At 54.3% G+C, this 25,410-nt stretch overlaps 2 protein-coding genes across 3 annotated transcripts in view; one reads left to right on the top strand and one right to left on the bottom strand.

Annotated features, from left to right (window-relative positions):
• Positions 1-468: 468 nt before the first annotated feature.
• On the bottom strand, positions 469-4,716 carry LOC309597925 (caspase-1-like). 2 transcript variants are annotated; one of them, XM_082327926.1, is made up of 10 exons: positions 4,695-4,715; positions 4,487-4,541; positions 3,755-4,027; positions 3,290-3,426; positions 2,872-3,048; positions 2,436-2,670; positions 2,154-2,306; positions 1,399-1,508; positions 945-1,050; positions 469-669 (listed from the first exon to the last, which is right to left on the bottom strand). In XM_082327926.1, exons 2-9 carry the CDS (start codon positions 4,491-4,493, stop codon positions 958-960), a joined length of 1,185 nt encoding a protein of 394 aa, XP_082184052.1. In that variant the 5' UTR covers positions 4,494-4,541; positions 4,695-4,715; the 3' UTR covers positions 469-669; positions 945-957. The 2 variants fall into 2 exon arrangements, with proteins under 2 accessions (XP_082184052.1, XP_082184053.1); XM_082327927.1 differs by lacking the exon at positions 469-669 and having other exon boundaries at positions 941-1,050; positions 4,695-4,716.
• Positions 4,717-5,988: 1,272 nt separating this feature from the next.
• MTMR4 (myotubularin related protein 4) overlaps positions 5,989-25,410 on the top strand; it is a 58,628-nt gene continuing 39,206 nt past the window's right edge. The window contains exon 1 of the mRNA XM_082328370.1: positions 5,989-6,067. The gene's annotated coding sequence lies outside the window, so the exon portion shown is untranslated. The remainder of the gene's footprint in view (positions 6,068-25,410) is intronic.

The following is a 25,410-nucleotide window of genomic DNA, read 5'->3' as shown; positions in this document are numbered from 1 at the left end:
GGGGAGCGGGGGGAGACGCTGTGAGCTTGCAAGGGGGAGGCATGGAAATCCCCCCCCCCGGAGCAAGCGCACCTGCCCAGCCTGCCCCAAAGGCGGGCGTCCCCTCCTCCCTGAGCTCCCTCCGATTCCTCGCCTCCCGCCTACTCGGCCTCTCCCGAGAAGGCAACCTAAGAGCAGCTACTGCCAGCCCTAAGGACTAAGGGCAGAGGAGCGGCGCTGTCAGCTGTGAGAATCCCTTTATCAGGCGATGGGTAAAGCCAGAGACGGGGTGGAAGTGGCGCTGGGGGTGACGGGTCGTCTCTGTCGCAACTGGGGACGGGCTCTGTCTGGGGACAGTGAAGAGAGACATTAACCGGCCTCGCTTTTGGTGCTCCAGAGCTCTGCTGCTCCCTGGGAAGCGTTTGCTCGGTTTGGGGTTGTGCGGAGGCCACAAAAGGAAGGGAGGACAGGAGAGCAAGGACTGTTTTATTTCAGGTCTGTTTGCCTAGCAGAGGGGGCGCAAGCGGCTGGTTTGGAGATTTACTGTGGTTCTGCAGAGCTGTTCTTGGCTTCTCCGCTTTTCTGAAGAGGCGCATCTCTGGAGCGGGGCTGCGTTCACCTTGAGCTTGAGCTTTCTGCTGTGTTACCCCAAATTCAAACACTTTTGCTGTCCATGTATTATTTTTTCACCTGTGAAGAACATTAGATCGAGAAACTCCTGAGACACGGGCTACTGAAACAAGTTCCTTGAGCGCCTGTCTCTCCTACGGCCAGCTGGGATGGAGTCCGGCCACTGCCCGGCTCCGGCTACCAGCACACAAGTCCTTTGGATATGCCGGCTGAGCCGCGAGGTCTGGAGTCCGGGAGCGGTGGGGAATTTCTCCCCGCTCCTCCTCGCTGGCCGGGTACCAGGTTTGGGGCACAGACAAAAGGCTGCCGCAAAGGCGCGAGGTGAAGAGACTCACCGTGGGCAGGAGCTCAGTGGCCTGGGAAGAGGTAGAACTTCCTGAGCATCGTAGTCCGTTCTTGTGATGGCAACTGCTGAGGGAATTTTCCAAAGGCATTTTGGACCTGGGGTGAGAGAGACAGCGGGGAAAAATGAGAGCAGCTCCGTTTCCAGCATGGGAAGGGCGCAGGGAGTCAGGAGGCATCCCCAGGCACGTGTCTGGCGGCACGAGGGATGCCACGCGCTGCGCCAACGCACCGGGCGCTTGCGTGCCCACCACATGGCGCGGTGCTGATGCCTCCAGAGATCCAGCCGACTTTCCAGGCCAAACCAGACCCCTTTTTGACAGAGCCTGCTCCCGAGGGGCCTCCCAAGCAATGGCCTGCCCCGGCCGAGCTCTGCTCTGAGCAGTATTTCTGACCATTGGCATGGTGGCATCTGCTGGCACACCGCGGTTAACTACAAAGCCTCACCTTTCGGAAGATCTCCTGTAAGTAGCTGTTACAGGCGTGGTTTCGAAACTGCTCTATCAGGTGCTGGATGAAAAGGGAGCCTGTTACTGGGCTTCTCCAGGAGACAGTATCTGGGGAGACAGAAGATGCCAAGCGTGATTTCACTGGTGTCCCTCACTGCAGCAGCGATGAACGCTGGGTGCCACAGCAGGAGGCTGGGGCAGCTTCTCCGACATAATTACATTTGGCCCATCCAACCCACAGCACGGGAAAAGGACAGGGCATCCCAGGGAAGACAGAAGTGATGTGAATATTTTCTCCAAGCCCCCTCTGCTCTCCCGTGCTCCCAGCCATGCCAGCTGCCAGGCTGGCATGGCCTGGAGCCATCTGTGACCCAGCAGGAAAAGAGAATTTCCCCCGGCCAGCCACTGTGGTGAGATAAATCGGCTGGGGAAGGAGTGCAGGCAGAGCCGGGGCGGGGGCTGGAGCCGGGGCAAGGGAAGGCAGCCAGGCAGGGGCACAAAGCTCTGGCCGTGGCGCCGCTAAAAGGGATCTGTGGGTGTCCTGGAGCAGCCTTGTACCCTGGCATCGGGGGACACTGCCTTCTCCAGAGGCTGTTGGAGCAATGCCCAAGCTGTCACCAGATGGAGGGGACCCCCAGCAACCCACCCCGAGGAGGAGGAGGAGGTGTGGAGGAGACCCATGGCATCAGGAGTGAGAGTCCTGTCACCCTCACCTGCCCTCGGGCAGGGCAACTACCTTCAGGAACCGCTTACTAGGCGTGGAGGAATGTAAAGTGGCAAAATCACTCTCCAGGTGGACTTCACAGATTGCATCATCTTCCAGCCCTGCAGGGTTCGAGTGAGCCGAGCTGGGTGCAGGCACAGCAGCGTCTGCGGAGTAGCTCACCATCACGGATCCTACGATGTCTAGGAAGGCAGGGCCAGCCATCAGCAATGATGGGGTGTCCCGTCCCCACCTCGCGCTCGGGGCTCACGCGCCCTGGGAGAGCCTGGCCGGCTCGCTGCCCTTGCAGGCACCTCGTAGCAGGGACTCACCTCCACGGCAGGACTGGATAATGACCACTTTGGGTTTGCCCAGCAGCGCCTGGTAGTGCTTGTTGTCAAATTTCTTGTAGATGGTGTCGAGGGAAAGGATGTCTGTGGTCTCATCTCTGCTCTTGGTCCCGCAGAGCCCAGCCCTGACCCCATGGGACATGAAGACCAGGAAGGTGCTGTCAGAGGTCCAGTGGTCTTTGTGACCCGCAAAATCCGCCATGACCGTAGCCATTGCCTACAAACCAGCCCAAGGAAGGAACCTCAGCCACCTGTGACCAGCTGCGTGGAGACCCAGCCACCAGCTGTGGGCAGGAGCCACTGCCATTGGAGACAGAGGTGTCCCTGTGGTGCCTGAGCCCCCCAACGCCAGCACGCGCAAGGAGGGTCTCTGTGCCCCTCCCGGGGCTGGTGGCAGCTGCTTTGTGCAGTCCTTTACCTGGGAAGTTAAGTTGCGATGGGTGTCCACCACGTAGCCCAGCCCTTCCAGCAGCCTCGTCATCCCCTCCACATCCACTTCAGCCCCATTCCGCCGGCTCAGGTGCTCAAACTCGATGTTGCAGATGAGCAGGGCCCTACGGGTTCGCGTCTCCCGCGGTAGATGAATGGGATAGATCTGTGAGGACAGAGGGAGGCAGCGCTCAGCAGTGGGTGAGTGCAGGGGGCTTTTTTTGGAAGGCAGCTAATAGCAGAGAAGGCCCATGGGTGCAGCAACCACACCTCCCTGTCCCTGGGCCATCTGCCCACATCTCCTGAGTCAGTGAAGACGCTGGCTGCCGTCGGTAAGCCCCTGCCCGCTCCGGCAAGGCAGCCGGGCCACGCTCCAACCCTCCTCTCATCAACTCTGCCTGCAGCACCTGGTCTCCCTCTGTGTCCCTGATGCGCTGGTACTCGCTCAGGGAGCACTGCTGGATCCACTGCTGGCCCTGGATGCCAACGGGGGGCCCAGGGGGGGCCTCAGTGCCGAGGGAGGCCAGCTGCGCACCAGGGGACCCTGCAAGCAGAAAGCCCCACAGTTACGCTGGGAAGCGCCTGCAGCAAGAGGGGAGTGTTGCAGGGCACGGACAGACGAGCAGAGCTGGGCTCTGCCCTTTGGGGGTCCCTGTTCAGCCCGACGGGGGACGGCCACCCCCGAGAGCCCTGTCGTTGCTGCATGGCAGGGGGGACTCAGTGCCACAGAGCAGCGACACCGGGGACGCCCAACTGCCTCTTGCCTTCAGGCCTCGGACACTTGCCAGGGCCAGGCTCCCCTCCAGCATCCCACTGGAGGCACTGGGAGCCCCAGCATGGCCGCAGGCAGACCACAGCCCCGCATCTCTCACCCAACTCAGCAGCCAGACCCAGCTCCTCCACCAAGGTGCCATCGCGCTTCCTGAGGCTGTCGATCAAGATCTGGCTGGCCTTGAGGCCCTTCAGGCGCACGCTGTCGATGAGGCAGCGGGCCTTGTCGGCACGCACAGTGTATCTGTCTTGCACCTCGTCCACTTCCTCGAGGCTCAGCACTCCTTGGGCCAGCAGGTCATCCAGCAGCCCGGAGATCACCGGCTTGCTCACACGCCCCACAAAAGCTGTCCGCACCTTCAGGAGCAGCTGGTCTGCAGGGAGGCCCTGTCAGCACCTGGAGCCCCCACACCACAGCTTCTGCTGCCCCACTGCCCACTCTGGGTGCTGCTTCTTCCCCATCGCCTCCCCTGGGTGCTGTCCCCTTCTCTATTGCTCCCCCCAGCTGCTGATTCCCCCCCCCCATCCACCCTGGGTGCTCCCCCTCTCCCGTTGCCCACCCAGGGTGCTGCTCACTCCCTCTTGCCCACCCCAGGGGCTTCCCCTGCCATCACCCACCTCCCCCTTTTCCCACACACCCACAGAAAGTGCCCCAGGAGATGCCTGGCAAGGAGCAGGGCCCCACCTACTCAGGGGTGCAGTGTCCTGGGCCCCAATCTGCATGCTGCACTGTCCCACTGTGCATTGGGCTGGCCAGGGTGAGCAGGACCTGAGCGGGACCCGGCCAGGCCCCCATCCCACCACCGAGCCCCAGCACTGCTGGTCATACTCACCCGCCATCACCTCTCAGTCCCTGGCCTGCCAAAGGAGCCACGACATGTATTTCCGCTGTGGCGTGAAAATGAAAGCAGATATTCACGTAAAAAAAAAGTCACAGCTTCACTTCCTCCTTCCCCACTGGGGCCAGCCTCCTGGGCCATTGCCATTCCCCGCCCAAGGCCACAAGGTCATCTATAGGCCAGCACGCCCCTGCGAACCCACCTGGTCTGGGGCAAGAGCCCCTGTGCCCTTTGCAGCCACGCTCGGATTTCCTCCTGGGGGTGCTCAGCACATCCCCGTGGCACCGGGGCATCATGAACACATGTAACTGGCCCCAGTGCCGCAAAACCCAGCCCCCGCGGGGCAAGGAGAAGGCTCCCAGCCTTCCTGCACCTCTCAGAGCCAGGCATGGGGCAGCTCCACTCGCAGCTCGCAGCCCCGGAGCCAGGCAGAGGGGGCCGTCCTCTGCCAAGGCCTACCATCCCCTTCGTTCTCACAACCCCAAACCCTCCAAACCAGTCTGGGGCTGAGCTCAACTCATCCCTGCCTCACGCTGCCCTGTCCAGGCGCTGGCAGGGAGACACCGCTTCGGGCAGCAGCATCCTCATCCACCCAAGGGTTCGCCAGCCCCGTCTCCATCCCGCAGGCACTGGGGGCGAAGGGGAGCCTGCCTGAAATGTAAAATCCGGACTGTAAGAAAGCCTGAGTTTGCCCCGTAACTATATTAGCCCTGTTTTGCAGGGCGGGTTGAGTGTAGGCTGAGACCTGGGTGCGAGTGGCAGAAGTAACGCCAGCGATGGGGAATCCCAGGGATGAGCCCTGGGGAAGAGGGACATCCAGCCCTTTGGGAGGCAGAGGCAAGCAGCGCCTGGCTGTGGAGCGCAGCAGCTGCCCAAGGCCGAGCAGGGCGATAGAACAGGGAGGCCTTAAGATCTTTTTACCATCCCAAAGGCTTCCGCAGGCCCGTTGGGTGCTGCCCGGCGGGTGGGTGCTGCCCGGCGGGTGGGTGCTGCCTGCGGAGGAGGACGGTGTGGGGCACGTACCCCCGGGGGGCTGTTTATGGGGCGCAGGGGGTGCCGCTGCCCCCAGGCCCCCGGCCGCCCCCTCGGGCCGCCTCCCTCCCACCGGCCCCGACGCCGCCGGTTCCCTGCTGCCCGCGGGCGCAGGAGCGGCGGGGGGATGAGGGGGGCCGGTAACCGGTGCTGCCCCCCCGGTGTTGCCCCCCCCCCCCCCCCCCCCCCGGTTATTTTCGCCCCCCCTCGACGCCCCGCTGACCGCCCGCCCTTTTCTGACAGAAAGGGCTGATCGGCCGCTGATTGGCTGCAATAGGACGCGCTGTGATTTCTCATTGGGCGGCGGGCGCCGGGTCCCGCCCAGCGCCGCGCGCCGGCGCCGGGTCACGGGATAGGCTTGCGGGCGAGGAGCAGGGCGTGCCCTGGCGGCCGGTGGCGCTGGGCGGGGACGCGTTCGCTCTGTTCATTGGTCGGCGGTGCCGGTGGCGCCGGGCGCTGATTGGCTGAGCCGCGCGGGTCGGTGGGGGGCGCAGGGCGGGGAGCTGCACGCGGCAGAGGCGGGAGCGGCGCGGACGGAGCCAGGTGAGGCCCCGCCGGTTCCCCTTCCCCTCCCGCCGCCGTTCGCCGCCCTCCGGGGCCCCGAACGCGGCCCCTGCCCGGGCCCCGCCGCATTCCTCGGGCTTCTCCCCGCCGCCCGGCCGGGCCCCGCTCCTCCTCCTCGCCGCCCGGTGAGCGGGGCCTCCCCGGGGCCTGTCTGTGAGAGGCGGCTGCGGGCCCGGTGGCGGCAGCAGCGCTGACGGGGCGGTGGCGGGCCCGCGGCCCGGTCCCGGTGGCGGCGGGCCCGGGCCGGTCTGCGCCGCTGCCCGCTGCGACGGGGGGTGGCCGGTGACGGCGGGGCGCGGCCCCGAGGTGCCGCCGCGGGGTAAGGGCTGGTTGACGGTAAGAAGAAGGAACGGGACGCGGGGCTTCCGCCCCGTCAGGCCCAGGGCGGAGGCCGCCGGCCCTGCCGCTTGGTCCGGCGGCTCTGCCGGGCCTCCGCCCCGTCGTACCGGGAGTGGTGAGCCGTGCCCGCCGGTGGGAGACCTCGGCTGCGGGCCCGGCTCGCCGGCCCCGGGAGGGCAGGGCCTCCTGCCAAGGGCCGTCCCTGCCTTCTCCCCGGGCAGGGGCTGTGGAGATCCCACCTGGAAGCACTTGGCAGTGGGAGATGCTTGTGCCACGGCGACCGTGGTGAGGCCACGGAGCTGGTTATTCTGCCAGAGGCTCCTCTTGCCTGCATCCCACCCAGTGGGGTTTTCCGGGTGCCCCCCCGCGGGAGGTCACACATTGCTGGTTTTTGGAGAAGGTGCATCCCCTCCTTGTTGGGTAGAAGCCGGTGAAGCTTTCAGGGCTGGTTTGATACTGCTGGTGTCTGGAGTTTGGTGGTTTGGTGTGGAGACAGTGTCGTTGCAGGTTTGACGTTTATTTTAAAAAAACCTCAAACAGCTATTTTTTGTAAATGTAGGTTTCCCTACAGGATTTGATACGATGCCTTTGGGTTTTCCTGCTGAATTAACTGAAGGGGGATGAGCTCAAAATAACCCACGTTAAATTGATGGCTCCCAGAACATTATTGGGGACATAATGTTAACTGTCTCGTAAGGGTCCTACTGCTGATTTTGTCGATGACCTGAAGAAAGTTTGCAGCTAAAAGCTGATGGAGCACACAAGCAGCTTGGAGTGCTGAGCAGAAAATAAGAGACTAGGATCTGATACAGTGGTCTTGCTGTTTTGGCACTATGCTTTTGGCGAGGCCACGGATCGATTACCAGAGAAAGCAAACTGCTCAGGAGTTGTCTGTTAGACCAACAGAGAAGCAAGGGAGGAAGGAGAGAGTAGTTTTGCATGAGTTCATGGCCCTGCGGAGCACAGAGTGGGGCCGGAGCCAGGCAGGCGGAGGTGGTCTTTGATACCTTGCTACGGCTGTGGAGCAGGAGAGGGTGCGTTAGCTCCGCTCTCGCTGGTGCAAACGCTGCTGCGCCCAGGTTTGGTGCCCGTGTGTGGTGCGAAGGCTGGTGGAAAGCTGGGCAGAGTTCAGAGACGATGTACGAGGGTGGGATTAAAGGTGAAAAAAGCTGCCAAGCGGTGACGAGAGCTCTATCTGCTTCATTCAAGGAGAAGATTTGGTCAGTCTGTGTGTACTTGCAGATGACATAAGTTGGACGCCGGGAATTCAGTATGGCTGGTGGTGGTATATGAGTGCGTGCATAGAAACCAAAGCATGTATTTTTAAGTGATAGAGAATCACGCATGAGAACAAAGTTCCCAAAGTCAGTGATGACTTTGTATTTGCTGGCAACTTTTACGTCAAGCCCCTCAATACTTTTCTTTTTTTGATAAAAGCAATGGCAAGTATTGCAGCTTGGCTAACAGCCTGGGAAGTTCTGTGGTCTGCTCTGCTTGGGAGTTTGTAAGGTGGCCGTAATGGCTTGCAGGGTGTTCACTGGAAGATGAATATCTAAGTAAACAAACAGAGATGAAGACTGGGAAATAAACTTAAAGATTTACTTATAGATATTAATGTCTAGGAACATCTGGTTTCCCCTTTCCATTGCTGTGTTCACAGAAATCTGTTTACGCTGGCAGTGACAGTTATTTGATTTTTCTGAGTGAGCCTGAACAGGGAAATTTCCTCAGGTGTGTCATTGCTGTTACTTTTGTGGCAATGTCCTTCCAGCCCTTCTGTCTTGCTGACAGTGTCACTTAGCTGTTGGATTCATCTGTAGCAAGCTAAAAGGTAAAAAAAACCAAAAAACAAAATCAAGGGAAACTTTAGGGCTAGATCTTACCACGATACGGAGGCTTTGGAGAATGCCGCTGTGCCAGCTTTTATTGTTCTCTCGATCTGCCAAAATATGCACTGGCTTGCTTTTGTTTTATGTTCACGTGGGGCTTTTCAAAGTCTCCCTTGTCCCAGCTCCGGTGGGAGCGAAGGGGACGATGTATGAGCGATTCCTTCTCGTGGCGGGCTGCGTCTCGCTGAGCTTTGCTCACCTGAAGGCAGGCACCAGACCTGGATGGCTCTCGTCCGCCCCGTTTGTGAGGATTGCTCCGGGATATGGGCCTCCTCCTCCAAGACACGCTGCTTTAATCTGTGCTTTTTGAGACAGAGCTATTTCCACTCCTATTCTGTATCTTCAGCTCATCTTTAGAGGCTGCTGTCATCTGAGGGAGGGAGTTGTTCTCAGTAATAAGTTGGTAAGTGTTAAAAAATAAAGAGGCTGGAGAGAAAATTAGATTGTTTCTCAGGTGCGTGTGTGGTTGCATTGAAAGAGTGTGTGCAGTTACATTGGAAATGACTGAGCATTGTTTTACAAGAAAATCAAGCGGTATAATCTAACCCAGATTATTTTTATCAGGCAGAAAGGTGAACAGGAGAAAAAAACCAAAAAAAATCAGTGCCGTATACTTGCACATCACGCTCAACTTTCCAGGACAGGAATGTTCCCCCAGGAATTAATAACTAGCAAGCAATTATGAAAGTTCATACCTTTCTCTTCCATCCTTGCTTGCCCATCCTCCAAGGTAGCTCCAGCCAGCCACAGTTTTCCACTTGTTGGCGTTTCTGGATTTCGATACAGGCTCTTATCGTGAGACTCCTCTATCGCTGCTTGCAGGAAAACGTCAACATTTGCAGAACTAAATCAGAGCCCTTTTTAGATAACGATGAATGGAGAAGAGAGTTATTTAAAAAATTACTTTGCTCTTAGCAAATTAGCGTAACAGATTAATCCCCGCTTGTAATCCCTGGCTCGCTCTCCAGGAGGATGCCTGCGCTGTTACGGAGCAGCGAGGAATTTTTTCCGGGCACTTTGAGTGCACTCCTCGATGATATAATTGCTTCCCTTCTGTTCCTCCCTAGCAGTCCTGCGGAGACTGTGCAGTTACACGCGCTCTCGACAGTCCGAAAGGATAGGATTTCCCTTAGGAGGGATCAGATGATTAGCTTATAAATAGTAAATGCCTGTTCAGGCCTACTTTCCAGTGTGTGTTGTTTGGTCGCTGTCTTGCTCTCTGCCTTTGCAACAAGTACAACTGCATCTGCGCCTCACGGCCCGGAACCAAATCCAAGGAAATGGGGCATGCTTTCCGTCGGAGATGATGAATTTCTGCGAGGAAGGAATCTGCCCTGGTGCGAGGTGCTTCAGCTTTGCAGCCAGAGCTTTGGATCTGGAAGGCTCCGGCTGCAGCAATGCACTGTGCTGCTGTGTACACCGGGGTGGTGCCTGGCTCCTTGCCTGTGCAGGAAAATCAGCTCTTTTAACTGGGAACAGGAGCTGAAATGAAACTGAAACACATTCAGTGGTTGAATCCCGTTTGAAATGAGCCTGTTTTCCTGCCAGAGAGCATGTGCTGGTACTGGGGAGTCCATCTCTCCAAGCCTGAGCTCTTGGAGTCCTTGGGCCGCACACACATCCCCCTTACCTGCCATCTGTTTCCCTCCAGCTTTGCTTCGTTTGTCTCTGGTTTGATCAGTCTTATGGCTGCTGAGAGTGTTTGATGCACGTGGAGGTTTAGGGTCTATCGAGACTCCTTCCGAGACAGCTCCCCGACAGCTCTCCCGCTGGGTTTGTGCTCGGCCTTCCTCGCGCTGAGGTTTTGGCGTGGAGCCTCCATTCACTCTGATGTATCTGGGTTTGCCTCCGAGGCAAAACCGAGGAGCTCTGTCCCCTTCTCCAGGGCGCTGCGCTTCGCTGGGGATGGGGATCAAACCATTCCCAAACCATGGGAATAGTTTTGCATGGGATTTGCTTTGCAGCATCTTTCTGCAGACCTGAGCGATCTGTGTATGGTAGGTTTGAAAGCAGTGTCTTGCCTTTCCTAGGGGAGATAACGTGAATGGGACATAGCAACAACAAAACGAATCAGATGGTTCCTGCTTTTAGCAGTGGTAATGACTTTGTTGTTACTCATGATTTTGACTATGTTGCTTTTTCTCAGTTAAGAGATGCCCTCAAATTTCTTCTTCAAGAGGGAGAAGCCTGCGCAGGGCCTGTCCCAAGAGAGGAGAGTTACACGGCTGTATATTCTGTTTCAATATGCATCAAGTTACTGGCCTCAGAGGCTTCCTTTTATGTTGTGTGCATTTGTAGGTGTCTTATTCCTTTTAGTCTCTGATTTAGAGCAACACCAATCTTCCTTCCCTCGTGGATCATATTGCTTATCTTCTAGGTGGAGTGTTTGCTCAACAGCGTGTTTGATACAGCTGATCTCATGCACTATAAACCCTGTGAAGGTCAGCTGTCCTGAGCATGCACAATAGAATTTTGCTTTTGCCAATATTTCTTTTCCTGGGGGAAAGAAATATCACGCTGTCTCTTGCAAGGGTGCAGATCTGATCGCGCTGTGGAGGACGGGCACGGTATTCACGGGAGGGATGGCGATGAGGACTGAGGTTTACCGAAGCCTTGGGGATGGCGTTAGCTAGGAATAAAGTGGATGGTACTGTTCTGATAGCAAAGTACAGGCTATATATTGGGCACCTCTGTCTGAGACCTAGCAAGAAGCCAAATCTGCTGCCTTTTGCTGTGGCTGCTAACTGCTGTCAGCTCCACCCCTCTTTGGAGGAGTCTGTCCTGGCAGCAGAGACATAGGTAGACACGGCTCACAACTTATCTGCTCGGGGGCAAAGTCTTGTATCTGAACTTAAACCCACATTCACGGCAGGGTATTCTCTGCAGCTCAGCTTTCTTCCATTTCATGGCTCAGGCAGCACTGACTGGAAAGCGGAGCCGTTGTTCCTTATCCAACCTGACCAGTTCTTCATTGCAAAATGAAATTGGGGAATTGTTCGCTCTGGCAGAACGTGCTTGGACATGGTACTGCTTGTGAGTGACAGCTTTATGGTAAGGACCCTCAAAGCATTTCTGCTTTACAGTCACTTCAATTGCTTAGACTCTGCCAGTCTTTCTCTGAGGGCCTGTGTTGAAACTGAGGACTGCTCCGAGCGAGGGGTGCAGTTTGCATTGTTCCTTCTGGAAGCTTCAGAGGGTTTTGTTGGTTTGTTTTATTCTAGAAACTTGTTGAAGTAGCCAGCTTTCTCCGAGCGGATGAGTGCCTTGTGGCAATCCAGCATAAATCTGTTCAGTTGCCTCTCGTATTTCAACTGTACTGCCTGGATTCGCAATAAATTTTAATTTTTTAATATCTTTCAAAGCAATCAGCGGAAGTGCACTTTATTGCTGGAGCATGACTGGCACATAGCGCTCGGTACCACCAGCGCGCAGCGTGACAGAGCCAGGTGGAACTCTGTCTCGGTATTTTAATGTGAACGAGAGGAGCCGTTGTCCTGTTCAGTATCTCGTTTATGAGGCACCTACACCCAGTTTTGAGAACATCTCACCGAGGGTACGCGGGGAGAGCGTGGCTGGCTGCCAGCCCAGAGCTGGGGCCGGGGCCCGTGCTTCCCACAGCACGGCTTGCGGGCCGGTACCACCTGGCGGCATCGTCACCCGATGGGCTGCTTGTGAGCTGGGCTGTTCAGGTGTAGGTTTAGGAGGACTTAAAGAGCCCCAGAGTCATTGCTTTTCACCCCAGCCAGCATCGTTTGTGCTTGTAGTTGCTTCTGCTTTCTGGCCAGACTGCACAGCTCCCTTCCTGCCTCCCACCAGGTCCGGGCTGCAGCCACCCCAGTGCCGAAGGCACTTCTGCCTTCCTTCCCTAATGGTAGACTGACTTTCCCAAAGGCTACAATGCTCGAATCTTGGTGAAATCTTTGGAGCAAGCGCATGATATCTGGGCACAAACTAAAGAGCCTGTGCTGCCCTGAAGGTCAGTCGTGGGTAGGTGGAAGTCAGTCTCTTCAGGCACAAGGCTCGGGGAAGCCGAAGTCAGAAGTGAGACGGAGCAGCCTGTGCGTGGGGGGGCAGGAGGCTGTGTTGGGATGGGGGGAGTACAGCTGTAACCTGCTTGGGGGCTTGGTGGGAAGATGCACAGCCAAGCGGGATTTGGTGAGCTCCTCTGGAAGCATCAGAGATTATTTTTTTAAGATGCTTCATGTATGACTGAGGATGCTGTGTCTGCTCTGTGTTACCAGTGACCTGGGGTGTTAAATTTGCCCTCTGGCTGTGCTGAAGTACAGTTCTTGTTTTGGAGTCCTGTTGTCAACTCTCCTGCGCCCTCGAGTAGGTCTGGGCCCTTGTCAGCCCCTCGTTCCCTCTCCAGGGTTTGTCACAGCCTGATACTTCTATGTCCTCTGTATGTGGGAGTTATTTCCTTTGATGCTATAGTTCAATGCTGCTTTTTTTTTTTTAAAGCTGAGATCCTCGTGACTTGGGGAACTGCTGCTGAGTTCTGGTGTGATGAGTATCTGCCTGCCTCTGTGTCTGCTGTGCTGCTGGGCAGCGATTTCCCTACAGTCCCAATGGGTTAGACAGCATAATGGCTGGGATCCCTGCAGGGTGATTAACTTCATCTCCTCTTTCTGGGCTATCAGCTTTTCTTTCTGTGTATTTGAATCCTTTGTGCTTCTAGACAATATGCCTGGTTCTTCTCAGTCCTCTGCAAACATCTCTCACCTGCGCAAGGCCGTTCATCACCTGCCTGGTATGGAGGGGAGATCATCTGCTTCTAGAAAGTGCCAGCGCTTAATATTTCTCTGTCAGTGGAGCTACTGGCTTGTTTTTCATATCCATGCCCTTTACAAGCAGCTAAGAAGCGACTACTGTAGGAAAGGAAAACTCCAGTGCTGTTTCTGCACACCTTCTCCAGCAACTTGATGATATCCCAAGGCCATGGATATGTTTGCAAACCCAGCAAGTAGCTGTGGATATAGAGAGAGGGGCAAAGAGAAATCTCATCTTGCTTGCAGCAAGGCAACCCCTCCATCTGTGGACCTGGTTTTCACAAGGTGCCGGGGGCTCTGCATGCTGCCTCCTTCCCTCCCGCAGGAAGCGGGAATAACGTCGTGTCCAGGGAGAGGACAGAGCTGAGGTCAGCGGTGGCTCTTTGCGTAGACGTTGTAGCCCAGCTGAGCTGATAGCCTGTTAGCCAAGTGATTGTGAATTTTGGTACTCTGACGCTGCTAGGCTCGGGTTAGTACTAGAGCTCGTGCAGTATAATGCCTTTTTAATGTAATTTTGTTACTAGTTTTCGGGAGTTTTATCATCCCTGGGATAACCCAGTGCTGTGTGTCCTTTCTGTTCCTGCTCCAGCTCCCACGCTGCGGCCCTGCTCAGGGCCTTGTTGCCTCTAGCTCAGGCAGGTGAAAAGTATATTGGGCTCTGAATGCCTGTTACTGAGGTATGCTGGGCTTTCTTGTTTGGATTTAGCTGCCTATGGGAAGAGAAAGTACCTTGATTTCAAAGGAGAAGTGCTTGTTTAAGCTGTGAAATCCCTATTTTCCAGGGGGGTTTTGAACTTGTAGTGCCTCATCTTAGTGGCAGTCGTAACTCAAGGGCACGTAACAGCCAGAATACACAATCTTTTTGTTAGAAGTCCTGCGGTCAGGGAAGGGGCCATGGTTGGAGACTCCCAAGTATGTGCAGAAATCCCCAAGGGGACCTGAGAGCAAGTCGCAGATTTTCCCTGTAGCTTTGCCAGATTGCACCATCTTATAGGGCAGTGTCAAGTGCTCCTCTGCCTGGAGTGGAAACCTTCAGCAAAGTTGTTGCTGGAGCAGCTTTGTTCTGACCCTTCTGCTGATGTTGGCCCGACGGCTGAGACGCCTTCATGTCGGTTCCTCAGCCTGGCAGTTGTGATCCTTCACGTGGGTGTCTGCAGTGCCTGGTGAGAATACCGAGTGGCAGCTTTGGGGAGACAGTGTCTTTCAGAGAGGTGACCTGGGCAAAATTAATCTTTGCCTTAAACATTAAGCGATGATGTTGACTCTGTGTTCCTGTATAATGTTGTGATACTGTGAGTTATCAGGGTGCCAACCCTGGAAGAGCAGATGCTTTCTTCTTGTAGCACAGCAGGTCGGTAGCATGAATAACCGTGTTGGAGAGGAGCTTTTCTGCTTGCTGAAGGTGAGGGATGAGACTTGTGCAGGAAATTATAATTAATGGAGTTGCCTCAGGCTGAGATTTGATGGACTTGGAGAAGAGCAGGGCCTGCGGGGAAGCCCCTGCAGTACTTTAAGACGAATAAATCATCAGCAATGAATGAAGGGGCATGCTTCTGTCTGAAGAATTGGTAATGTCCTTTCTTGTGTCTGTGGCTGACTCACACCACTGACCGTTCCCGTTAGGAGAGCCGGTAGCTTCTAGCATCCAAGGTACTGTGCTCATTATAGGGCGGCCTGGAGACATATTGCAGGCAGCTGCCGCAGGGAATGCCACGTTACCGGCAGGCAGCCAGCACGAACTGGATGCAGATCCACAGCGGGAGTGGATGCCAGGGCTGGTACGTGCCAGCAAGCAAGTGACTCATACCCTTCCCTCCTGTCCTTTGCACTTCCTTGGACTGGCACGAGATCATTTCTTACCTACTCTGTTCTTTGCTCTTTCCCCTTTCTGTAATTTTAAAAGTTAATGTATTCAGTCTGCTAGCAGTGCTCTCTGGGGAGTGCCACCCCTCCTGGCATGCCAGCGGGCAGCCAGATACATTTCTACTGCCTGCTCTCTGCGTTTCCATCGGAAAGAGGGTAGCCAAGCACCTTTGGCTGCTGGATAAGATGATCCTAGACAGAGCCTGTTTTGTTCAGCGAGGAGAGTAAACGGAGATTATTTTCTAATATAAAACTGTTGAATGCAGAGGTTCTGTGCAGATCCTCTGACTGCCTCATTAGGAAACAGTGTGCAGCTTTCATTGCCGTTGCTAAATGAGGCAAAAGAGGAAGCAAAAGCGTTTTCATCCTGTAAAGTGGACTAACAGTTTGGTTTTATAACAAAACACAGACCTGATGAGAAGTGAAACCCTCTCCCTCCCTTTCTCTCTCTTCTGCTAAATCTTTCCTTCTTCAATAGGTGTTTCTACTAGAGGAATTTCCAGAAGTATGTGAGAAACTGTTCCTCCTGTGGGCTTGCCTTTTTTTATTGAAATACAAGAGGAAGTTACTTAGACTTCTCAGAAAAGGTTCAATAGGTCTTGTGGCAGAGGAAGTCACATTTTCAGCGTGTTTTACTAATGACGAAGCAGTCAAAATTGAAGCTCGAACGAGCAGCCGGTTCATCTGTTCGCTCCCTGGGGAGCAGGGAGCCCAGCGGGTGGGATCCTGCTGCACTTGTGCTGTGGATAGCGGTCCCCTCCCGCCCCCCCAAAATCACAGAGCAAAGGGTTGGTACTGGAGCGACAGAAGATGGGAAGCGGGATGCCTCCTCGAGTGCTGCGGCTCCGACTTCTTTCAAAGACGGAGCTTTCCGCTCTGCCTGCTCTCCATTACTGCCGGCACCCAGAGCTGTTGTGCTGCAGCCCTGGGTGCTGGCTTGTGCTGCAACGATGCTGAAATGAATACACAGTGCTGGGGAAAATCTGGCTTCAGCTGAAATTGCTGATAGATCTGCTGCAGGTTTCAGCGGCCATGGGATTTCATCTGTGCGTGTCAGTGATGCGCTGACGGGAGGCAGGTGACTCTCGTATTTGAGCAAAGATGATGAAAATCCCCTTGTCTCCTGAGATTTGTCTTTGTGTTTAGATATAGTAAGTCTGATGCACTCAATTTTTGTCCTAAACCTTTGAGAGGCAGGAATTTGATCCTTAATGAGTTTTAATACAGTCAGTTATTAAAGGTAAGAAATCCCAGGCTCTGTTCCTAGCACTAAAAAAAAAAAAAAATGTGTGAATTGCAGATGAATATAAATCCTCAGGCTCCTTTCAGTACCCAGCTTGTCATGTGGCTGTCTTCATACCCTGTCCTGGTGGAAGCTGGCAGCGGGAAGGGACAGTGCGTGTGAATTTGTGCAGCTCTTACTGCTAGATAAGCAGGGGACTTGCTATATATATCGAATTGCCTGCTCTTTCCTTTTATTGATTGGCTGGGGATTTCCCCCTCTAAGAGTGCCTTTTGAGAGGACGTCATGGACAGCACTGTTTTTAGAAAGAGTTAAGCTCATGGTAGAGAGCAGAGATGGTAGCAATTAAGCTCACCTGAACTTGCTGTCCTGCCCATGTTGTTTGAGGTGAGTTTATTAATGAAAGCAGGTCAGTGTGCAAGGCAGTCCCTTCACATGATTTTCCACTGCTAAAGTGCAAAACATTTTTGAAGGCTCCAGGTACCTAGAACTTAAAGACCAGAGGCTCTAGTTTAACCTTCTTAAACCAGAGATTTCAGGGGGCTTGGGGTGGGAAAGGGGAATTGTTAAAGGCCAGGTTAGGTATTGGGAGGGAGCAGTGTGATACCACCCCCAGAAAAAGCCTCATGAGGTGCAGGTTTCCGAGCTCATTGCTGTGCGTGCCTGGTTGGGAGGAGCAGTGGTGACAACACGAAGCCCTGAGAGGGCTCCTCTCCACAGCAGCACAGGGAAGGAGGACATCCAGGCTGTCGTCATAACGTACCACACTGCCCACAAACCCCGCGCTTACGCAGGAGCTGGCAGGTTTGACCATTGGATGACCATGTTCGGCAAAAAGCGAGAGATTTCAAGCTGAACATGTAATTGAAAGTGAGCTCTTAACTTATTAATAACAACTCTCAAGGGTTTTCCTCCTGTCTTGTGGTCAACCGTCTTCCTGTAGCTTGATGGTAGAAACCCCGAGCAGATGTTTGTCACTCTGTTTTAGAGCACTCTTCCTGTGGAAGGCGGAGTTTTGTACTTAATTTGATAATGGTACAATTAGTGCAAGTGTTAGAGAGGAGCTGGGTTTCCCCCAGGAGCAGGGAGGAGCGTTCAGCAGAGACGTGTTCCCACCCACATTTCAAGCAGTTGGATGTCGCTGTCAGCGCTGCAGACCCTGGCACAGGATCCTCCTCATCGGTGCGGCTGGTTGTGGGGAGGCTGCTGGGGAAACTGGGCTTGGTTTGGGTGACTTGGTTTGGGTGAGTCAAGAGAAGAAATCTCGATGCTCTGTTGTCCTCTCAGACCTGCTCTAGTTTCGGTTGTAGCTTTTTCATGTACGTGTTTATGCGGGTAACTAAAACATTGTTCATTTTTCTTTCTATGGAGGAAAATTACCCTTGGGGAAAACAGGTTCTCCTTGAAATTTTGTATGCGAATGGTGGTGCACGGGTTCTGGCCTGGGCGCTGCCTCTGGTCGGCAGAACAAGCCCGGGGGTTTCAGCTGAGGAGTCACAGCTGGAGCTGGACGCGTGGCCATCTCAGGGCTGTCAAACCCAGTAGTCTTGCAGGACCGTTACAGGGCATATGATCACCTGGAATAACAGCAGTATCTTTTTCTTTCAGACACTGTTTCTATTGAAGCCCAGGGGGGGATTCAGATGCTTGCAGGCAGGTACCAGTTTAGTCTGACACCAGTTTGGGTGCCAAAGGCGTCCTGCCTGGCCTCCAGCTGCCTTTGCCAAGGGGTGTGGTTCCCTCATCAGTCCAGTCCTCCGGCTGCAGGCAGATGCTTTAGGAACCTTAGGACTTCTAAAATAATACCAGATGAGTATGTTTACACACCTGTATAAAAGAATAATCGAAGTTATATTTGTAATAGCAACTGGGCTGAAGTTGTGTTGCTACTGTTGAGTTGAAATTATTTTAAAGTACCCAGATGGTGAGTACGAGCATATTGCAGCTGGGTGCTCTGAAGAGCCGTGAGCTTGGCTGTGAAAGCTGGGGTGGGGTGGAGAGGGGCAGCAGCATGCTTCAGGACTCTCTCTTTTGATTTCTGAGCCTTCTGGTGCATTTGGGTCACATATTTCAGGCTTTTTTTCTGCGGTCACAAAGATTGCCTTTCAAAGAAAACCGCAGCTGTCAAAGACTCCACAAGTTGACAGGAATTAACAGGCAAATTCTGATGCATAAGAAGAAATGAGTGTTTGCACAGAGACCAGTTTAGACAGCACGGCTCCAGCCTGGAGACTTGGGATGTGACCTCAGTAGCGCAGGCACTGTTTCCTCGAAGCCATTGCTGCTTCCTTCCTGAGATTGAGTTAAAATCTGCGCACGGCGCGGTGTGGAGAGAGGTCATGGGGCTGCCGGCGGCAGAGCGAGAGGGAGCCCAGCGCCCGTGCGTCTCGCCGGGGCTACAGGCAGAGGACCGGGAACAGGCAGGAGCTTGGATTGCAGCTGGGATGGGTCCATCTGCACAGCTTTGGGTAGGGACCAGGCAATTGTTTGTACTTGAATAAAGGCTTAATTGTGACTCGAAATGTCCCAACTGCTTTTTTTAAAGAAAAGCAAACAAAATTGGAGAACAAGGGGCTGGAGTTACAGGGGGCTTTGGAAATGCTTGCCAGAGCTGTGCTTCCTGTCTCCGTTAGGCTGATGGTTATGAGGTTCAGCTTGGAGCCTTGGCTTCGAATCCCTTCTCCACTGGCCCGCTTGGGATGAAAGGCCTGGAGGGCGGGGATGGCACGGGGGCAGTGGGGACTCTTTGGGTCCATGGTTCTTCCATGTGTCATAGAAATGAATGAGGAGCCTGTCTCGCTCTCTGCTGGTGTCTCAGCTTCTTGCTGGCTGTGACGGGAAATGAATTAGCACGGCGATGGCAGCGCGCGTGGCATCGCACAGAGCCTTTGCCAGTCCCTGTTCTCTGCCAGTTCGATAGGAAGATGAAGGAGGCAGAGGCTGACCTGGCAGGGGAGCATCCCTGGTGTGCTGCTGCCACCTGGTGCCACCGGCTGCCCCCAGCCCCTTGGCTGCTTCGCCTGCAGAGCAAGGTATTTCACTGCCACAGCCTTGGTAAGAGAAAGTAGATGGTCTTGAGTAAGGCACGGTAACGGTCCTCGCTCTGTGGTATGTGGGGCTTCCTTTGCAATTACTGGTTTCCCCTTGAAACTCCGATTTCACTGTTATTAACGTAAAGAGTGGAGTCAGCTGGCAGGCAGGCAGGCTGCTGAAATTAATTATGCTTAAAATCATTGCAGTGATGGATAGCAGTGCTCGTGAGGGGTCTGGCAAAGCGCTGGGCTCTGTTCTCTTCCCTCGTAATTCTGCACACCTTGATGACATCTGGCTGGTACTGCTGGACCCTTCTTGCTGGACGCGTCCTCCGAGCTGGAGTCTATCAGAGTCTGTCTGCCTGTCCACTGCCATCTTTCACGTGGTGTAAACTGTTTTCTGGCTCCTCTGTGTACCCCTCTCTCCTGACTCCTGGCTGAGCGAGATGTGGCAGAGGAAAGGATGGGACAGACAAAATGGTGCTGGAGAAGCTGTCCTGTAGCTTGGATGCACCATAAGGATCCCCCCATCCCCTGTTTCTTCACTATTCTGCAAAACAAGTTGCCATTAGATTGCTTTGATAGTGTCCCCAGGCTAAGCTATTCCCTGGGCCTGAAGGACAGAGATGGATGGCAGGTCTTCGCTACGTACACATCTCTGGGTCGGCCTATCGAGTTCGGCATTCTTCAAATTCTGGTAGTGTTTTCCTCCCCCTGCGCTCTAGTCTTGTTTGCCCATTTGCCCCTCCAGCTCTCTCCACACCCTCTTCTACATTGCTGCATCCTCCCTTTTTGCTGTGTCTCCCACCCTCGGCAGTCCTCGCTTCCACACAGTTCACCAGCACGAACCCCAAAACTGCCTGTGTCCTGGTGCTGCTCCCGTCCCGGGGTCCTCACCCCAGCTCAGCTCAAGCAGAGATCCGTTGCCACCAGCGTCTCTGCTCTCGGGGGCTGGGTTGCTCTTCCCAAGCTCTGCCCATCTCCAGCCCATCTTTCCTCTCATGTATTTACTTTTCCAGAATTTCTCACGTTCATTCTTGCTTTTGGCAGCGGCGCACCCATTGCAGCATTCGGGGGCCAGGCCTGCCTGCAGCGTTGCGGCGTCAAGGCTCGTGTTGGATCTGCTCTGGTCTTCGCTAAACAAGAGCTTTGCTTTTGTCGGGCATTGAGCCCGTGGCTGCTCTGGGCACACCTCTGACTTCTCCAGTCGTCTTTCCCCTTCCTTTTTAATGCAGAGGACCCTGTTTCTTTGGAGGGAAAAAGGCAAAATACTGTGTCAGTGTCCCCTCCTGCCTCTCTGCATTTCTCGTGGCACTCTTCTTCCCCTGCACCAGGCACAAGTTCTCCTCTGGTTTGTCCTCTTGCCTCTGACCCCGTGCTGTCTGTTCCTCCTCATTGCACCATTCCCCCTTCTTAATTTCTCACCTGCCTCTGAACCTGTCCCCATGCTGTGTAGTTTCTTCCTTGTTAACGGCAAAGCTCACATCTGCTCCTGCTCACCTCCTGTGACTGATTTATTTCCCTCACTTTAATGGTAAGTCATAGAATCATAGAATCGTTAAGGTTGGAAAAGACCCTTAAGATCATCGAGTCCAACCGTTAACCTATCACTGCCAAGGCCACCACTAAACCATGTCCTTGAGCACCACGTCTACCTGTCTTCTGAATACCTCCAGGGATGGGGACTCAACCCCTTCCCTGGGCAGCCTGTTCCAGTGCCTGACAGCCCTTTCGGTGAAGAAGTTTTTCCTAATATCCAACCTAAACCTGCCCTGGCGCAGCTTGACGCCGTTAAGTCCCTTGTACGTAGCCCATTCGGACTGAAGTCCCTCGCCTCCTCAACCTGCCTTACCTGCTGCACTAGAACTGCTGGTGCAAAAACCTTGAGCTTGGCAAAAATCTCCAAATCATTCTCACCCCCTTCACCATTCGGGAGATTTGACTCCATGGCAGTTGTGCTCCTGAAATCCCTTCCCTAAACTCGCTCTGCCCGTTTTCTCCCTCGCTCCTGCAGCACTTCCTAAGGAATTTGCTCTCTCAATGTGGCTCTGGTTTCCACCCTCCCGTTGCTCTGCTCTCTGTGTAATCTTATCTACGCGCACACGTTCAGGTACCCGCCTTTGCAGCTGGCACATGCATATACAGTTTCTCTCCTCCTCGATGCCTAGCTATCAGCCAGGCAGGGCTGGATAATCCGTCCCGATGTCACCCGTGTGACTCCGTGACTGATAACGGCGCTGGCTCGGAGGATGGCCTCTGGCATCTTCCCTGTACAGCTGTATAAACTTGGTCTGTGAATGTGCATGAGGGCTAGCAAAGCACTAGCCAAATCTGGGTATGTTTTTGAGGGCTAAAAGGTGAATTTCTCCTGTAGGATGGGGCTGTGTAGTCAGGAGCGTTTCTGGCTACAGCAGCTTTCCCCGTTGTCTCTGCAGTCCTGCAAAGAGCTGCTTTGTGTGTCCTGGTCTGATCCCTTGGGTGCAACCCTGTGTTTGAAAGCTAGATGTTCCTGCTTTGAATGCAAGAGGAACCTAATCAGTCTTCAAAGAGATCTTGATCTTTTTTAAATAGGAAGGAAAACACTTTCAGGGCATTTTAATCACAAACTGACTCTTAGATTGGATGGCCAGGGAGGGTTTGCAAGCCATTGCCCTCGCGCTGTTGCCGCGGGGGTAAGCCGGGGTGGTTCCGTGCCGCGGGCTGAGCGAGGCGATGTCTGGGTCTTCCTCCGTGTTGGTCCGAGACCGTCCCCCGGTACTCGGGACGGGTAATGCACGTGCAGCGCTGCAGTGCCGTGGCAGGTACCCCCCTCCCCGGGCGAACATCCCCTACCCTCCCCACGTCTCGCAGGTGGGATGACTTTGAACGCGAGAGTCGGTCTGTAATCGTGAATCACCGCTCTCCTCACGAAGAGCAGCCGGAGGTGGGGTGTGCCGAGGGCATCGTGGGCAGCTCTGCTTACTCAGAGGCCTGTGGGGATTCACATATTCAGACCTGGACGAAAATAAGTATCTGATCCGTTTTAAGTACTCTAAGCAGTAAAAAGGACAGCTTTTTTTCATAAGCTTGATGGAATTTATCCAATTCTGAAACTTCATCTACCAGTAATTGGACTGAGTTATATCCTTGTCAGCAGAGTTGCCCAGAGCTGACTATACTTTGCATAAATACTTAAACATATTGAACAAGTCTTCTCTTTGTTTTTATTTTATTTTTAAGCTGCATATGCGAGCTTGTTTTGCTTTAGATGGGTTTTGTCTTTCTGCTTCAAACCCTCTGTCTGAGCTCTGCCCACCTGGAGGCAGTCGTAGCCGTGGCCCCAGCAGCGCTGGGGTCAGAAATGCCATCAGTTCACTGCCTCTGCTGTTACTACTTTTATATATTATTGCCGTAGACTTTTTGCCTGCTCCTTGTCCGGCAGCTCGCACAGAGGTGACTGTGGGGTCCTCTAAGGTACAGGACCTGCTGTTTGGCAGCAGCCCTTCATCTGCACCTCTGAATTCATACCTTGCCTCTGGTTATACCCGTAGGCAGTTAAATTATGAACGCTTAGCGTCGCAGAGCAATCTGAATACTTGGGCAACTCGTCATCATCATCTGGTATTACTGTGACATTCCTAAGCTCTGGTAGCCCAATCTTTTCTTTTTAATAGTTATTCATCAGTAAAAGTTTTTTGTTGTTTTAGAGCAGCTGGCAGCGGCCTTCATTAGAAACAGCCTTCAGACCTATAATTTTGCTTAAAATAACAAAGACTGTCCCATACAATCTGCTTTGTATGTAACTATGTGGTCCGACAATTATATTTTTAGCTTCTAATTATTTGAGAGGCTTGAGATGGTTGTTCTGTTTAATTTGGGATCAAAATAAGGCTAACAGGGTTCCTGCTTGTTTCTTCTAACGTCCCCTGTTTAATATTGGGACTTGTTTTTTTGCATTAAGTACATCAGGCCTAACTCTACCATTTCAGCTGAAATTAAAACAAAAATCTCTGCCTGGGGCAGGCACTGAGCACAGAGAGCTTTGCTCCAACTGCAAACAATTGGTGAAGTTTTACAAGCAATTAAAAACCAGTCTCCTAGCGGGAAGCGTGGAGCTGCCAGAGGGGCCACCCACCTCGCCTGGGGTGCGCACCGAAAACCGCGTCGCAGCAGCGCTAACGAGGCTGGACGCCGTAATCAGCGCTTGCTGCCTTCCCCATCTTTCCGAAACTCCACGTGCGCGTCTGAAATACCCCTGCGCGGCCCGGTGGGCATCCTTCCCCCCTCCCGAAGGACCTCCGCTCCCCGCAGTGTGCCAGCAGCCGGTGATCGCAGGGAGCCGCCGTGCCATTCCTTATTATTCAGCGTTTCCCAAGCCTGGCTCGCTGTTGTTAATCAAACTGTGCTGAAGGCAGGGCTATTACGCTTTGCACAAGCTTTTCTGTGAGGCTTCTGTACGTACACACTGGTGAAGCAGCGATATGCTTTCATGGTACCTCTGTGAGACGTGGAGAGGCAGAGAGAGTAAATGTTTCATCTGATTTTTTTGACAGCCTAATTGTTTGCTTGATGAGACGGGTTTTCCAGCGCACGTACAGTTTGTATCACACCTTGACTTGGCTTGCAGCTGGGTGGCAACCTGGGTGTTTGAGTCCAGAGCTGCAATCCAGAAAATGGAGAATAGTGACCGATCGTCTGTGAAATGTCTGGCTCGGGTGGCGCCTGAGCATCCCGGAGGAGGACAACGGGTCCAGCTCTGAAGCAGAGCTCGGTCCTTCTGTCCGGGCTCTTTTCTCGCAGCCCCCGCATCTCTTCTGGCATCTGCAGCGAACAGGGGCAGAGGTTTCAAGACGGCTGCTGCTTCGGTCCCCGCCACTCTGTTTTGCACTGGGAGAGGCAAAGATCCCTGGAGGAAATAACGCGGTTGTGTAACGAGGCGTACAATAGCACGCCTGAGTCACACGGGCAAGAGGGCTACAGGGAGAGCAAATTAAGATTTTTTACGAGTGTTCTCAACTCCGACACTTCCTTATTATCTGAGGGTTTGGCTCAGGGATTAATAGTTCTAGGGCAGGATACAAGCTATAAAAATGCTTGAGTGAGTTATTTTCTCTACTTCTCCCGACACAGGTGTGTCAGGCTGCATCACCCCGACGGCCTCGTCAGCAGGTCCGGCACCGCTAGCGCAGTCCTGTGCCTCCCTCCAGCCGAGCAATGGGGAGGGCAGCGGGCAGCCGGCTCTGCTGGCCCCCGGCCGTGGGGTGCAAGCCCCGCGCTCTGCCCGTGATTGCACAGCAGCAGAACAGCGTGAGACTCTGGGCTGTGGTTTCTGTTTGTGTGTGAAAGGGTATCATGCTCTTTTATCTTCTTTCCAGCTTCATCCTGTGTCTTTCTCCCTTATTTCTGATCCCCTCTTCATTTAATTCAGCAGCATCAGCCTCTGCCTTGGCTGGGTGTAGCGGGTAGCCAGGTCCAGCCCATCCCCTGTGACCAAGATTTTAGGGGAGCTTCTGACCTAGATTTTCGCGGAATTAAAACCCCTACATGGGAAACCGCTGCTTGTGTGGCTGCAAAGCCACATGCCTGACTTGCGAAGGAGAGGTGGTAGGTGCCAGCCCAGAGGGACGCTGGGCACATTGGGCAGCTGCCATCCTCCCTCCCGAGGGCTGCAGGCTGCTTGGCTGGAAGCCACAGCGGCAGAGCCAGGAGCCAGCCGAACACGGTAGCCTTTGAAAGGAGGAGGACCGCAGCCAGCCCTGAAACAGGGGGATGAGTTTGGGATGCCAGCGGAGGAGCACGTGGAGCGAAGTTGCCTGCAGATGGGTGGACTAGGCCAGGTGTAATTTGGGTAGCGCTGGAGGCCCAAGGCTTTCCTTGGTGGTAACAAGCAGCACTTGGGGTTTTTGTGGTATCTCCTGGCTTCCATCACCCCATAAATCCTCAGGAGCCCCTTCAGCTTCATCCCTGCTCCAGCCAGGACGAGGAAGCCCTCGGAGGCGGAGGAGCGGCGGCATTCCTGCGGGCTGAGCTAATGCGGCTGCCGGAGTCCCGGCCGGAGTGCGCTGCCTTCCTCTTGGGCAACCAGCTCCCAAGAGCAGCTTGGGGGATGGGAGCAGGGAGGAACATCCTCAAACATGACGCAGCCAAAGAGAATTGCCGTTTCTAGCAATTACTGACTTCTACAAGGGAGGAGGTGTGAAACTGAAGT

The sequence above is a fragment of the Platalea leucorodia genome (assembly GCF_965183815.1).
Source record: "Platalea leucorodia genome assembly, chromosome: 16".
Classification (NCBI taxonomy): domain Eukaryota; kingdom Metazoa; phylum Chordata; class Aves; order Pelecaniformes; family Threskiornithidae; genus Platalea; species Platalea leucorodia.
Note: the sequence above shows the minus strand (reverse complement) of the source record. Positions and strands in the feature narration are given on the sequence as shown.

Excerpts from the sequence above, each read along its gene's own strand:
- LOC309597925 (XM_082327927.1), bottom strand. Across the intron at positions 3,427-3,754 it reads GGGTCTGGCTGCTGAGTTGG|GGTCCCCTGGTGCGCAGCTG; the intron begins GTGAGAGATGCG and ends TTCTGCTTGCAG. Across the intron at positions 2,307-2,435 it reads TATCCAGTCCTGCCGTGGAG|ACATCGTAGGATCCGTGATG; the intron begins GTGAGTCCCTGC and ends CTGCCTTCCTAG.